Source organism: Mesoplodon densirostris, chromosome 5 (genome assembly GCF_025265405.1).
Source record: "Mesoplodon densirostris isolate mMesDen1 chromosome 5, mMesDen1 primary haplotype, whole genome shotgun sequence".
NCBI lineage: Eukaryota > Metazoa > Chordata > Mammalia > Artiodactyla > Ziphiidae > Mesoplodon > Mesoplodon densirostris.
Genome location: NC_082665.1, coordinates 55,269,478 through 55,285,474, shown reverse-complemented (window position 1 = coordinate 55,285,474; position 15,997 = coordinate 55,269,478). Strand labels below are relative to the sequence as shown.

The window sequence follows — 15,997 nt, the reverse complement described above, 5'->3', positions numbered from 1 at the left end:
CGGCGAAAAACAGAGTTCTGCCCAACCTGGAAGCTATCACTTCCTGATAGGAAAGGATGGCCTGGCTTTCATCACATTTCAGCTCTTGAGCACAGAAAGTATCCTCAGGTTGGCTCAAACCCAAACAGGGGTTTCTGTCCTCAATCTTTTATTTTGTAAACCTGCTTCTTTTATCCCACTGTGATTTTTTAAAATCTCAAATCCTTAACCATCTGAAATTTCAATCTTGCAGTGTAAGTGTGAATTGGAAAAAAAATGAGAAAGACCAACAGCATGTTTGTTAATGGGCTAAAAAACAATATGAAAAGATAAAGAGATAAGGGAGGAGAAATTAAGTCAAGGGTCAAGCTCAGGCATAATTTAAACGCTCTAAATTGAACTCAATTAACTTTTTCTCCATGACCCTACTTTGCTTGAAAATTACTATTTTACAGAGGCCTCCGGCTTCTGTCACTTTTGTAAAAAGTGCTTCATACATTAAGAGTAAATAAACACTTAAAATAATGTGTCAAAACAAACCTCTTAAGAAGTTACAATTACATTTAGATTTATAATTCAAAGCTTTCATTTGAATATATATAAGTAACTGTGGGAGAGAAACCAGAAAACACTATAGGAATGGGCTGCTTCAGCTGACCTGCACTGTGAGTTAGATGGATTATAATTTCCTGGATAATTTGTTCTTAGAAGCAAAGGGAAATTCTACTCCTAAATCATCTATATACTAAGCCTACTATAATGTAGTCTGAGCCTCGTTGGAGGAAGGTGACAATTATTTTCATCCCTTTTTATTGTAAAGTTTCTGACGAGACCTATTACATAGACATAGGGATAGGGCAGAGATAGTGGAGGGGACAATGGAAAAGGGGAAGACTACTTAGAAATACAAATATAAATAAGAAGACCACTGGAAAAACAGAATTGTAAGCCCAAGCAGGTGCTATGATTTTGAGATATGTAACTATATAAATGCATACATAATCATTTTCCTCTAGAAATTACATTTCATAAAAATTCTATACATATAACCTGGAGGAGCTAAAAAAGTACCTAGTATAAGGCAGGGAAAAAATGTAATAAGTGTTGAATAACAAATATAGGAGAAAATAAAATACAGACAAATGGCAAACTGTTGGAGAAAAAATGGGGTTTCCTATGAACACTCGCTCCTTTACTAAAGAACTAATGATCTCACTCACAATGTTTGCTTTGAACGATTCATTATGTAAAGATGCAAAGGGTCTAGACTCTAAGAAAACAATCTGCTCTATCCTCTAAAGATCAGGCAATTACAGCACAGCTGGCATGATAATTTCATTAATAACTTGTAGGATAGTACACTGGCGCTGCTAATGCCAAATTACAATCAGCCACAAATACTATTTCTTTAGTTTGCTAAATAGAGAATATATTATTTAATTTCTGCTTTATTTTAATCGCATTTTGCTCCACAAGTCGGAATGCAGAGCAAAATCTAAAGCCTTGACAGACCTCCTACCTATGTAATTACTGATATACTGTATAAGAACCAGGGACTTTGTGGCTTGAGAGGCATAGTGGAAGAGTTAAGGTGATATTGTATAAAGTATAATCCAAAACTCCAAAAAGCTACTTCATAGAAAAAGAAATACTGTTAATCTCAGCTGGGAGAGGAAAAACATATAACAGACAACCAAGACCCAAGAGAAGGTCTCGTGAAAATACATTCTAACTTCAGGGTTTTATAGCTTTACAAAGATAAATCTATTGTTACTGTCCCTCAAGGATAATTCAGCCAACTTCAGAGCTCTAAAATGAATGTCTCCAACTGCATGGAGTGGAGGAAGAGAATACATCCTGCACAGCAATCAGTTAAGTTCCATTTTATTAGCTTGTCAGGTATTTATCAGCAACTTTAAATCCAAGAATTATGGGGCTGATGATACCTGGCATCTTTGGGCCCATGGACTACTTTACCTATTCCTAAATATCTCTAGGGCACAAGGACTGTCATTTCACTTGGCAATCTATTGCAGTGCTCAGCTACCTACCTGTCAACAAGCTGCTTTATTTCTTTCCTACCTATCTTGGGAGATCTCAGAACAACCCTATTTTATTTTCCCATATGAGCAGACTTGGTGATGCAATGTTTCTTTTTTAGTTCTTTATGCACTAGACTTGTTTTTATTAACCACAGCAGAAATCCAAGCTAATTCTAAAATCACTTTTACATTCTTCCCTGCCTTTAATCATGAAGGGAGAATATTTTTTCAACCTTTCAGATTCATCCTGAGATAGAGGTCTCCTCAGTTGTTTCAATTCCAGTGTACAATGGGTGTTTTAGGTCTTGAGGGAAAAAGGTTCAGGTTTCTTCAGAAATAATTTTTCCCTAGATATATATACCTTATATACTTCCCCAGATCCATGAAATTATATACCCTCATTAACATTTATCTTTGATCATTATCCATGATTGCTAGATTTGGGCAAGATTTATGTAAAGATATATGTCATCATTTATCCATCTATCCAACTAAAATACACACACTCAAAAGAATTAATCTGATTTGCCATAAAGCAAGCAACAGGTAGCCTCTTTCACAGGGTAATTATGAGAAATCTATCAAATCCTGCTCAGAATTTGATCCTGGAAACAACAAAACCTTGGCCACACTAGTTCTTCATCTCTCCATTCACTACCTTTATAGGAGAGCTACCAAATGAAGTCTTTCACATCTGTATGGAAAACTAGAGGTATATTTGCCCATCAACCTTTAGAGCTAAAGTAAAATCAGAAGACGAGTTTCTCACTGGGAGCAATACTGTCATTTAGGGTAGGACAATTCTTCATTGTACTTGAATGTCCTGAGTGGGTGTGGATGTTTAGAACCCCAGCCCCTGCCCCACAAATGTAACAGTGGTCCCAGGTGTTGAGACCACTGAAAAGGCACCCCCCACTCTTTAAAACCCCTCTAGGGACTACAGTGCTGCCCCTAATGAGTGCTGAGATCCACCCAAGTCACACTGATAATTTAAAAAGCTTCCTTGATATACACAGAGGAGAATCTGATATTCTCGAAAACACAGCATTTTTCTAAATTTAACGAAACCAATACAAATTATATTGCCGGAGTATTACAGGGATTTTTATTTTCATTTGATTCACACTGCCAGTAAAGAATAGAGTCTCCCTATTAGGTGAATGGAAGGATTTCACTGCCCCAGAGTCCAACCTGTTGCAGACAGACAGGGAACAGAAGAATTAGGCTCAGCCAGCAGTTTCTGCTCAAGAGAAGCTCAACATTCCCAATCTGAATTCTGGAGAGCAGGAGGTCGAAGACCATGTATAACACTTTCAAAAGAGCTACACACTTATGGGCAAATGTATGAGGCTGAGATGCCAAAGGACAAGGGCTGAAGAGACTTAGGAAGGAAAGAAGAGGGAGAGAAGTAAGGCAGGAACCAAGATAATCTTGGAAAGAAACCTGAAATTCCAACTCACTGCTCCAACTGTAAACCCAGTTACATTATCTAAAGGGAGCTGCAGACGCTGAGAAGAGGCTTCAGTTAGATTCTGACCACACTGCAGGAAAGTACAGCACACATCTAACCTTTGCTGGTTTTAGTCGGTTCTGAGGACATATTTCCAGTCTTCTTCTTTTTTCTTGGGACAGGTACACATTTCCGGTCAAATGTAACAGGACTATACTGAGGGAGGCTGTTGAATTTCTTTTCAAATTCTTCATCCAGCTTTGCTGAGCTAATAAAAGAGGGGAGGGGATAGAATCAATCAGCACATGATGTAAATATTTAAACAGAAAATGATCTAAGATATATTTTAAGATATTCCATTTGAAAATGGGGTCCCTAAGAATTAGGGCATTATTAATAAATTCTGTGCAAGGACAAAAAACATCTTTTCAGAAATGTTTGAGATTTACCAACACAATCTTCTTCATAAACTCACACAACAGGTTATTATCTTAGAAAAGTAGAAACATTATATAAAAATAGCAGAATATTTTTAAGTGGAGAATTCGCTGTTCTTTCCATTGGCATGGGAATTTTTCATTAAGTTCAATACAAAGCATATTCCAGCCAGACAAGTTTCTCATTCTAAAGATTCTTGTGTGTGTGTGTATGCAAGCTTACTGATAGTATGGTATATTGGTAATTTTGTAAGCTTAATTTAAAAAAATTATTGACTAGTACGTGATTAAAATATACACACACAAAGAAAATGCAAAACAAATATTCTGAATATTAGAAAAAAATTCTGGGCAGTTGACCAAGATGAGGACAAGACCCTCAATGAGAAAAGTAAAGCCAGTTTTCAAAGAACACAACTGGCAGAGAGGCAACATTGCTTTAACGCAAATCACAAATGACTTCATAAATGCCACCAGCAAGCCACCAGCAAAGTTGGGAAATCCTTGGGTTGCTTTTGACTGTCTCTAAGTCCCCCTCACAGCAATGGCAGTATGCCTGCTGGATCCTAGGCTAGCTGCTGGCTTTCATTTATAGTGAGACTTATTAGCTAAGATGCAACCCAAACAGATGGGAGAATTGCTGTGCTTGGTAGATGGAAAATGGAAAGCGTACTGAGAAGAGAGCAGCTTTGAGTACCAACTTACAAGAAGTTAACGTGTTAGGCCGCTACCTGAGGGATGTCCTTGAGGTGTGTCCACTTAAGACTATTCTCAGTTTTGGAGCAATGTACAGGAATTGGGAGCAGAGATAAGACAGTCAGATGACCATCAGAATGGCCAGCTGAAAAAGGCCACTACTAAGTTCTAACAAAGCAGTGAAGGGTGGTGGGTGGGAGTGATGTTCCTCCCTTAATAAAACTGTCTTTTCTCATTTCAGTTAATAAATATTTATACTAATGGAAAATCAGATACTATCTGATACTAATCAGATGCTGTCAGAAAGCTATCTATAAGTCGTAAATTTTTCAGATACTCTGGATAACCAAAAGAAAAATACGAAAATGCAAGCTGTAACTCCTTAGGTCCCTTCTTTTTTCAACTAGAATAATTACCTATGTTTTTCGTGGAGAAGTCTATAAAAGTAGAACTGCCAATACTGAGTGAATTTTCCTTGGCTATAGTTAACTAAACAGGTAGCACATTTTCTGCGATAAAAAGGTTTAAAATACTCATTTAGAAATCTCAGAGAAGACTGACAGGATCTGGCATTTTTCACTGCTCATGAACTACGTTGGCATGTTCCAAACAAAGCAAACCCAGATAGTCTGATTCTGATAGGCCAATATTTAAAGAAGGGAGAGGAGGAAAGATCAGAGTTTTATCACCGATTTAGCCTGTAGAAAACAACACTACCAGTTAAATACATGTGGCTTCCTTAGAAATGATTAAAACAAACAAAAACACCCCACACCCCAATCTCTTTTCAGGAACAGATTTTCAAAAGATTGTTTCACTCTTCTTGTTCCTCAAAGAAGACTGGTAAAAATATCTCTCTCATAGCTTCAGCAGTTTCGAATGGAAGCACCAGAGAACTTTCTGCTGGGGAGCCTTCATGCCTGCTTAATTCCCCTGGCCTTCATACTGTCTGCAACAAGACCTGCTTCTTTCTCAGTTTGTAGACCCACAGGGCACTGGTAGTTCCAGGAAATATAGAGCACTGGTCCTGATGCTCGATTGTCACTTTTTAAGAAAATCGTGCAAATACTTTTGTATTTGACAATGACAAATGTGAGGATTTTCATGTCATTCTTTAAGCATAATGTCAGCAAAACTAATTGAACTACTTTGGACTTTTAAAAACATTAGAAACAAAATATATAAAATTATAAATATATCATCTCGATATAAATAATATTGAGGAATCATCGTCACATGAAATAATTTCCACCCTCCCACTGTATGATGAGGACCTTAAGATTAACCAGACCTTAAAGCACTGTAACGTCCAGTTGAAAAAATACACTATCCCACAAAGAGAAATGCAAATATTTATGGATAAACCAAATATAATACTCCCAAATGCACAAAATTTGCATGCCTCTAACATACTTATGAAAAATATGGAAAATATATTAAAATGTACTTATTTCTAGTCAATGTATTCTTTCAAATTGGGCTAATGAGAAATCTCAAAGGAGTTTTAAAGCAGTACAACTGAATATACAGATGATTTCTTCACCAATATAAAGTACTGAATCTCCTAACTAACAAAATGCTTTCTGTTAAGATTGGTATTAGGAGTCTGTTTTATATAATAAAAAATGAAATAATTCTTAATGATTTTATCTTGATGTATGCTCCTTCTTGATACTGCATTTTAATACATAATTAGTTGCTGAATATTCTCTGTATCAAGAGAATACTTAATCTAATACTTTAATCTCAGAGCATTAGAATATGGTTTACACAAAACAAAGTCAGAGGTAGAAACATAATTTAATCTACATTTTCAGCTGTCATTATTTTATAAACATGTACATAACCTTCAGAAATATTAAATGAAGTACATACAGTATGTAAAATTAGCAAAGTATAAACATACTTATATAATATCCATCATAAACTTCAGATGAGAAATGCATCCTGGAGATGCACTGTAAATGTAAAAACATATACAATGTAACGCCACTAATACAAGGTGGACCTCCATTCAAACTCAGGCTTAAGTCTAAAATCTACACATTTTGTACTATACTTAAAACATGAATGACACTATCACTCACACAACCATGCTAACAGCAGGAATCATGCAATACACTTGATTTGTATTCCTTCATGTGCTTACTAAGATGGCAGGAAGTGCTGACTGGATACTCAAAGAACAAGCAGTTAGTGATCTGTTTACCTTGAAAATACTACCACATTTGGGGTCTGTGCTGTGTGTCTGACTGTGCTCACAGACACTTACCCAAGGAGAGAGTCTTCCTTTGGCTTTGTCTTCTTGAACTTCTTGCTTCCACTGGTCCCACTCTGGTTAAATGTCCAGCTTTCTTCATTCCAACACCCTTCATGATCAGAGGAGTTTCCTTTTCCTGAGCTTCGTTTCCCTAAGGAAATTCAAAAGGAAGAGTGTGCTTGGTATATTGGGATGGAAGGGAAATCATCTTAGTTGCTTCACAAGTGACCTCTTGACCCCTTAGGTATCATTTGCATGATGCCATTTGTAACTATTTCAGATTCCTCAGAGTGATTCCTGATGGACCACCTTTAATAACAGAACATGCAAAAAAGTAACCTACAGACTCTGAGATCCACAGTCTCATCATAACAGGTGCAACATGACTCATGAGACAGACTAACTATCAATACTACTAGCTTTTCCATTAGATAATCAGCCTGAGGTGTGGGAGCCCTTTTCTGGTATGCACTATTAATTCTAATTTCCCCAAGACTTACTGGAATGACATCCCTGGAGAACTATGTACTCTCAAGGATCTTCATTCAGGACTTGTTAGACCTATTTTCACACACCTCTATAGTTGGAATTTAGCTTGGCAACAGGTAGTCCCCTAGCCAGATACTATATTTTAAAATAGATGAATTTATATGAAACACTCTGTGGAATAAAGGTATATATATTAACTGGTTTCTGGATACTGTTATGTTTTAAACAGTTCTTCATTTCAACTACAGTTTTGATTACCTAGTGGGGAGGGCTAGATAAGTTATTTGCTTCTAGAGTCTACAGGTCAAGATTCTGCCAAACATATCTGCTTGTTTCAGAAAATTATTTCCATCAATTTAAAAAACCAGACTTGGGGCTTCCCTGGTGGCTCAGTGGTTGAGAGTCCGCCTGCCGATGCAGGGGACATGGGTTCATGCCCCGGTCCGGGAGGATCCCACGTGCCGCGGAGTGGCTAGGCCCATGAGCCATGGCCGCTAGGCCTGTGCTCCGCAACGGGAGAGGCCACAACAGTGAGAGGCCCACGTACCGCAAAAAAACCCAAACAAACAAACAAAAAAACCCCCAGACTTAAGAGCTCTACACATGCAATACTGATCCTTCAAAACAAAAAGCCAGCCAACACCAGTAAAAAAAAAAGGTTGGAGTAACTTTGAACACTTATATTCTGAGAACTATGTACAAAGTGAATAGAAACTCTCCTTAATGGTGCTAAAACATATAGGTAAAATGACAAATGTATATAATCTATAAACTGTAAAGAATTGTACAAATGTAAAATATTATTTTGGTACTATACTGTTCTTTACTGTGGTTCAATACGTCTAAAGGAGAAATTCTGCTAGGTTTCCATGTTCTTTTCAGATTTAGAGAAGTCACTTACCTCTGTCAACATTAGCTCGCAGAGAGGTGAGCATACCCTCAGACACCAGGGTTTTATAAAGAGCACCTTTGCAAGACCTCTCGGATTTCCGGGAGCCACAAGTCTCTATTTTTCTGTGACAGTCACTGTCCTCAGGCTTGGCCTGTCCCGATAGACTGGGTGGTAATGCATCCTCCGTAGGGGTCAATGGTTCTGCTTTTATACCCTCTGGTACCTCACCAGAAATGTTCTTGCTGGCAGAAATACTGATAAAATCTTGAGGTCTTGACTCTTTGGTGGTGTCTGAGGATTTCTCCTTTGACATTTTCTTCTCTCTTGATTTCACTTTCTTCTTTGGTGGCTTGGCATCCAAAATGCTTCCCTTGCCACTTGAGGATGTACGGACCTTCTTGCGAGGGGTATCTCCAAGCTTCTCGATGCCCCAGTCTCCCTTTGCAACAGCTTCAATGGTGTACATGACACTCTCGATATCAGATTCCGAGGACTGCCTCTTTTTGCAAGTCTTCTTGGGTGTGGATTTATCATTTCCATGTCGATCCATTTTGTTTTTCTTCTTTTTCTTTTTCAGCTTTTCTGGTTTGCTTAATGCTGTGGGATCCTCAATGATCATAATTCCATGAGGATGGCACATGTGATCCTTTCTACTGGGAACATCGCTTATTATTATCTTGCTACTGGCAGAGTAAGAAAAATCAGGGAAGTGACTACATTTTTGATCTTCCTCTAATTCTTCCTTTTTAATTTCTTTAGGAGCTTCCATTTTTATACCCATTATATCATCCATTCGCAGCTCCTCAAAATTTCTTAATTCCTTAGAATCTCTTACATTTTCCTTAGCTGATTTTTCAAATTCTGCTTCTTTCTGTATCCTTGCTTCATCTATTTTCTCCATTTTTATTTCTCTTTCTTCCTTGCCCTTCTCCAATCCTTTAATTCTTCCGCCATCTGATTCTTTTGCTTTTATTAGCTTTGATTCTTCCATTTTCACCCCCTCTGATGCCAGGCACATCTAAACAGTTAAACATGAGAGAACAACCAAAATACATTATTCTATACTTGAAATTAGCTTAAACTTTTAAATTACATCCTTTTAAAAAATAATCAAAACAAAGTTCAAATTTTACAAGTCCACTTCTGCCAAACTAACTTAAATTATTCAAATTAATAAAAGGCTTTGTAATATATTCATTCAACTCTAGAGGAGTATATACTCAAATTCTCACTTTCCAGCTTCTCATGAAGGTTTCCTCTGAAAACAAGATTTGGTAAAAGAAGGATGGGATCTAGAGTTGAAAGACCTGAGTTTGAGTCTTAATTTTGCTACTTGCTAACTCTGCACCTAGAATGAGTCATTTCAGTCCTCATTCCTCTGTTGTCTTTGTAAAATAAAAATGATGATAATAGTTGTCTCAGAGGATCCTGTGAGGTCTAAGTGAGATGATGCACATGTGGGAGTACTTAGTAAATCATCCCCAAACTCTATTCAGATATTTACCTTTTCTTTTTTCTTGGGGAAATGAGAGAAATAGCAACAATTTCTATCTACCTGCTTAAAATTAGAAATGATAAGATGATTCACTAAAGAACTACAGAAGGTTTTGGTTAATGAACAAAACATTATAGGTCCACAAATGCCAACAGATAACCTGAAAGATCACAAAAGCTCTGAAAAGTAAGTGGAGGGTGGTTGGTTTTTTTTAAAACTCATTTGATGGCAAACGATCTGATCCAAACTTACCTGGCTGCAAATTCTGACCAGAACTATTATCTGACTTAATGTGACTATTCATGTTTTTGCTATTTAATCTCCATGAATTTGAATATATATTAGGGGAATTAATGGCATACTGTAAGATACACACACTGCATCATTTTCCCTAAAATCTGAAAAATTTTGAGCACCAAAACACATCTGGGAGCAATTCAGTTAAGTTTTTAAACTCCCCAAATTTCACATATAGGACATTAAAGGAGAAACTCGCCATCTTCCTCTCCAGCAACTATGTACGTTGAAACTGCAATCTAAAAGCTATTTTCTAAAAGAGGAAATTACAGCTCATTGTAAAATTCATTTTCAATACCTGGCTTTTCATCCATAAACTCTCCCCATAAGGCTCCCCGGTGCTAGGCTCAGTGGGGGACACTAAAGGTGCAAAGATCAATAAGGTCTGTCCCATGATTCCTGACAGCTTCCACCCCAGCCCCCCAGCCCCTCGGAGGGATTCATCACGAGTCACTACAAGGCTGATGAAGCCAACGGCAGCACAGGAATTCTTAACCATTACTCATTTTATCTACTCTGCACTGTCAATTTAGAGGAAAAAAGACTATTAGGGCTTGCTGAACCCCCCAAATCAAGTACATGAGTAGGAAACTGATCTGTTTTAAAAGAAAAATCACCATTTTATGGAATGGCAAGTTGTCAGAGATTGTTAACAGCTATAAAATTCATTTTTTAAATGGATAATACATTGAATTAAACATCAGATACTATTTTACCTCATTTTTTCCCTCAGTACTTTCAGTATATCTCAAATCCTTCCATGAGAATTATGTTATGATTAGTAAGTCTCGGAAGAAGCTGGAGAAGGGGCGGGAGGAGGCAGACAGTGCAAGGTTTTTTTAAAAAAATGAACATGACAAGAGTACCCAGCCCTTCAGGATCATTCACAGGGAAGATGTGTAATATCATGAATTCACAACAGAGCTGTCTTTTTCAGGAAATCATGTAAGTTAACTTTTAGACCTCAGAAAGTAGTTGTGAAGACTGAGAACTTCCCTTTATTAAACCTAACCAGAAAAAAGATCAAAGCAAAATGTTTAATTCTGAAACACTGGGGTACATATCATCTTCCCTGCATGCTTTATTCTCAGGGGAGATTTGCTGTTTTTGCATCAATTTTGGAATAATTTTTATTTTCCTTTCTCAATTATACTAGTCCTTCATGAATCTAACTATCCCATGTGGGGAGAGAGACTATGCTAGAAGAAGGCTAGAAAGGCATCCTCAAGGTAAATTTTATGGTTTTCAACCACTATCGCTCTGGTGGCCTTTAATAAGTCACTTCAGGGACCTTTGCCACACAAGCACTGATTTTGCCAATGGTTGGCATTTGCACAGGTTCATCTTAACAAACCCAATAACACTTTGCAAACTCTATTCTCAGCTTCAATGTATTTCAAAACAATTCTCCTCATCACCCCTGATAGGATTCTACAGCTAGGAATGAAATGGAACAAATGCAAACATTCACTCTGGGGACATATTCTGGGAAACAGCATATTTCTTGGGAAGGTAATTACCCCGAGCACTAGTCATGCTTTACTTCCTTGTTTCAGGCTCTTAAAGTTTTTTCATAAATAGAACATGTTAATTCTAAATTATAAGAAAAACAATTACATGGTTGGAAGTTAAACTATAAAAATAAAACAAATAACTACAAATCACAAATCTCACTAACCAAACCCCCAAACAAACACAAATCAAACTCTCAGAGTTGGGTGTCACTCTAGACTTACCTAATTATCTTATCTAATGTTATCTAATTTAACATTCTTCCTAATGTAGAAATTCATTTTATTATAAAAGTCCTGAGAATTATCCAACTTTTTGCACAAAGACAGTGACCATATTAGAGGGCAATGCTGTTCGAAATTTTTAAAATATTGAGCAAAAATCTATAAATCCTATCAGTCCTGGTTGTTCCCTGAAGCCACTTAAATTAATCCACTCCTTCTCTCATGTGACAGACTTTTAAATCCTAGAAGATAGACTTTATGTTCCCGTGAGTCTCTTCCCCTGGAATAACTGCTCATTATATGTAAAGGCTTCCCAACCTTTCAAAAGTTGGGTCCCTCTTATCCAGATGCAGTATGGTTGTCCTGATGTGAGAATGGACTTTATTGAAATAAGTTGGGTTTCTGTGCAAGCACCATACTTGCTTGCCTAAGGCCACACAGTGAGCTAGGCAGGTAGCTTATACCTGAACCCATTAAAGGCTGAGAAATCGTAACAGTACATCCTCCGCTGGGTTGTTGCCAGGCAAAAGTAAACAAATGTGTGCAAATAAAATTCATAAATGACATAAAGCTTATAAGGGCTGGAAAACGATGACGTTTCAATTTAGTAGTATCTTAGATTAAGTTCCTAGCCTTCCTGTAATACTCTAGATGAAAAGTGGAACTATTTGTCAGTTGATAAGGACACTAATCTTCTAATGAGAACCAAAGATGAACTTGCCCCACTGTTTTTATTTTTAATTCATTTTTACTGTAGTTGCTTTACAATGTTGTGTTAGTTTCTGCTGTACAGCAAAGTGAATCAGCTATACATATACATATAGCCTCTCTTTTTTTGATTCCTTCCCATTTAAGTCACCCCAGAGCATTGGGTAGAGTTCCCCGTGCTATAGAGTAGGTTCTCATTAGTTACCTATTTTATACATAGTAGTGTATATATGTCAATCTCAGTCTCCCAATTCATCCCACCTCCCCTCCTCCTTGGTATCCATACATTTGTTCTCTATGTCTGTGTCTCTATTTCTGCTTTGCAAATAAGATCATCTATACCATTTTTCTAGATTCCACATATATGCGTTAATATATGATATCCCACCTGTTTTTAAAAAACAGGTCAAAACTTCTGGCTTGTATTGGGCTTGTGGTCAATTAAAATCCTGGATTACCCACATACTATACTGGGAAGCTTGGTCTCTCCCATTCTGTATCTTTATACTTTTTGTAACTAGATGCAAGAGTTTCCATTTTTCTTTACAAAGTATATCTTTTCAAATTTTGAGTTAAATTACCTTCCAGCTTTGTGTTATAGACACATTTTTTTTTTTTTAAGATGTTGGGGGTAGGAGTTTACTAATTAATTAATTAATTAATTTTTGCCGTGTTGGGTCTTCGTTTCTGTGTAAGGGCTCTCTCTAACTGTGGCAAGCGGGGGCCACTCTTCATCGCGGTGCGCGGGCCTCTCACTATCGCGGCCTCTCTAGTTGCGGAGCACAGGCTTCAGACGCGCAGGCTCAGTAGTTGTGGCTCACGGGCCTAGTTGCTCCGTGGCATGTGGGATCCTCCCAGACCAGGGCTCGAACCCGTGTCCCCTGCATTAGCAGGCAGATTCTCAACCACTGCGCCACCAGGGAAGCCCTAGACACATTTGATAAAGTTGCTTTTTATGTCTTCGTCTAAATCTTTGGTAATAAAGTTGAGTAGGTCATGGCCAAGGACAGAGCCTTCTGGCAAACCTCTAGAGCCCTTTCATCAGGTTGATTTGAACATTAATAAGCTCCAGCAATCTAAGAATGTTTAATAATCCAGTCTAAACTCCCCCCATTTTGTTTACAAGGACATAAGATTGTCTGTCAGAAGTTTTGCTGAAATCTGGGTACAGTATGCCATTAGCATTCTCTTAGCCTATTTTATAAGCATACAAAATACAAAATGAGGATGGCTTGTGCACCAGTCAGGGTGTAACTACGCAAACAGAAAGAACTTAAAGCATATCTAGCCAAGGGAATTTAATGCAGGGAATAAATTAATTACACAGGTCATGAAGAACTGGGATACCAAAACAGGAGGTCGTGAGGTAACCCAGGGATTAGCAACAGCAGGAAGGCACAGTAGGGACAAATGGCGGAAGGAGTGTTACGAAACCCAGGGGCTAGGTCCCTGGTGGAAGATAGACCTGTGGTGGGCCAATCTGGAGGGAGCTGGATACATGGATGAGATGATGCCTTTGCTTACTCCCACCCCTCCTCACCCCTTCCCTACACATCCCAGCCTCTCTCTTCCTCCCATCCCCTAATCTTCTGCCAGTGTCTCCCACTGGCTGAACCCAGCTAGAAATCAGGGGACACAGGAACCCAGGAAAGGCAGTCTGCAGCCACCTGGGATATAAACCAGCATACAGGGTACAGAGATTCTGGGGAAGCACATTAGACAATAACTTTGTGGGGTGGGGGGAGACTTCAATAATTCCCAGTTTTCATCCTCTTTTCTATGAGTTCAAACATGATTAAAAATAATTTTCAAAAGTTTCTAGGAGGGTTTCCCTGCTGGCACAGTGGTTGAGAGTCCGCCTGCCAATGCAGGGGACACGGGTTCGCGCCCTGGTCCGGGAAGATCCCACATGCCGCAGAGCGGCTGGGCCCGTGAGCCATGGCCGCTGAGCCCGCGCGTCTGGAGCCTGTGCTCAGCAACGGGAGAGGCCCGCATACCGCAAAAAAAAAAAAAAAAAAAGTGTCTAGGAGTTAATCTGTATTTTCACATGACATAAACAGAGCCCAGAAACAGCTATGGATGTAGTAACTCTTAGAAGATGACATCACTCTGAGATGTGAACAAATTTTATATTGAGAGGCAGTTTCAAAAGGCAGGGATTCTAGAGAGATTGTCTATGACAACAGACTGACTCTGCCACCAATTAAGCTCCTTTTCTCTAAACCGTTCTGTGCCTGTTTCTCAATCTACAGAATGTGGATGTTAACATAGTACTTGCCTTAGGAATACTGTGAGGTTCAATGAATTGCACATGTGTAGTACTTAAAATAGTGTCTAGCACAGAGCAAGAATGATGTATTGTGACAACCATCCCTTTGGGGCTTAATGTCATGTAAGATAAATGCTGGCTATTATTAGTAGTAGTAATATTCGTACTGTGTCATTAACAGCACATCATAGTCCTGGTAGGCTAACTGCTTTGCTCCAGTTTTTCATTCTAGTGTTGAATGATTCTATATCCGTGGGGAAAACCATACACAACAAAATTAGATTCAGCAAGATCTTAAATCAATTATCTTTCAAGAAGCAACTCTTATTAAAGATATAATCAAACTCAGTTCTACTTTTGGGTACAAGCATTATCTACTCACATCTACTTTTGGGTCCATATATCAACACTTCAGTGGGACCTAGGAGAGCACACACAAACTACATTATGTACATATGCATGGAGTGCACATAGAGAAGCACACATTGGACACAAAAGAACATAAATCAATGTGAACTCAAGTGAATAAAACTGCACTGTGGGAAGCACAGAATTAATGACTGTTATTAATTAGCCAACTTGCCCTTAGTAGAGAGAGAGGGTTGGTTGTTAATCAGACCTTGAAACAGAACATGCCTTAGTAAATGACAACTTATTCTTCTGTTATTATTTTAAATTGAACAATAACCCTCTTTAAAAGTGAGAATGGGGCCTCCCTGGTGGCGCAGTGGTTGAGAGTCCGCCTGCCGATGCAGGGGATACGGGTTCGTGCCCCGGTCTGGGAGGATCCCATATGCTGCGGAGTGGCTGGGCCCGTGAGCCATGGCCGCTGGGCCTGCGCGTCCGGAGCCTGTGCTCCGCAACGGGAGAGGCCACAACAGTGAGAGGCCCACATACCGCAAAAAGAAAAAAAAAAAAAAAAAAAAAAAAAGTGAGAATGGAAAATCATCTGCAGGACACCTTCTGGATGGAATTCCCATGGCTGTATTCAAAGAAGTTAAAATGTTAATGTTTTCAATCAAATGCTGGGCATAAATATTTGATATATATCATCTATTTCCTCAGGAACGACTCTATTTTTAATAACTGTAACTTCCGAGGCAGGGGCACAAAATGTATCCTGTTCACCTTTGTATTCTCCTCCAAGAATATCCTAGTAAAAAAATGAAGGCATTCAACAGATAATTGTGTTGAATTGAACGGTTCATTAATTCCGAGGTAAATGATGAATCTAAAATGCATTCTGA

The 15,997-nt window shown here is 38.4% G+C and overlaps 1 protein-coding gene across 15 annotated transcripts in view; it reads right to left on the bottom strand.

Annotated features, from left to right (window-relative positions):
* BBX (BBX high mobility group box domain containing) overlaps positions 1-15,997 on the bottom strand; it is a 296,320-nt gene that overhangs the window by 22,736 nt on the left and 257,587 nt on the right. For all 15 annotated transcript variants that reach the window (XM_060098744.1, XM_060098747.1, XM_060098748.1 and 12 more), the window contains 3 exons: positions 8,255-9,263; positions 6,877-7,015; positions 3,591-3,739 (listed from right to left, as the gene is read on the bottom strand). In XM_060098744.1, the coding sequence (XP_059954727.1) occupies positions 3,591-3,739; positions 6,877-7,015; positions 8,255-9,263 (1,297 nt within the window). The remainder of the gene's footprint in view (positions 1-3,590; positions 3,740-6,876; positions 7,016-8,254; positions 9,264-15,997) is intronic.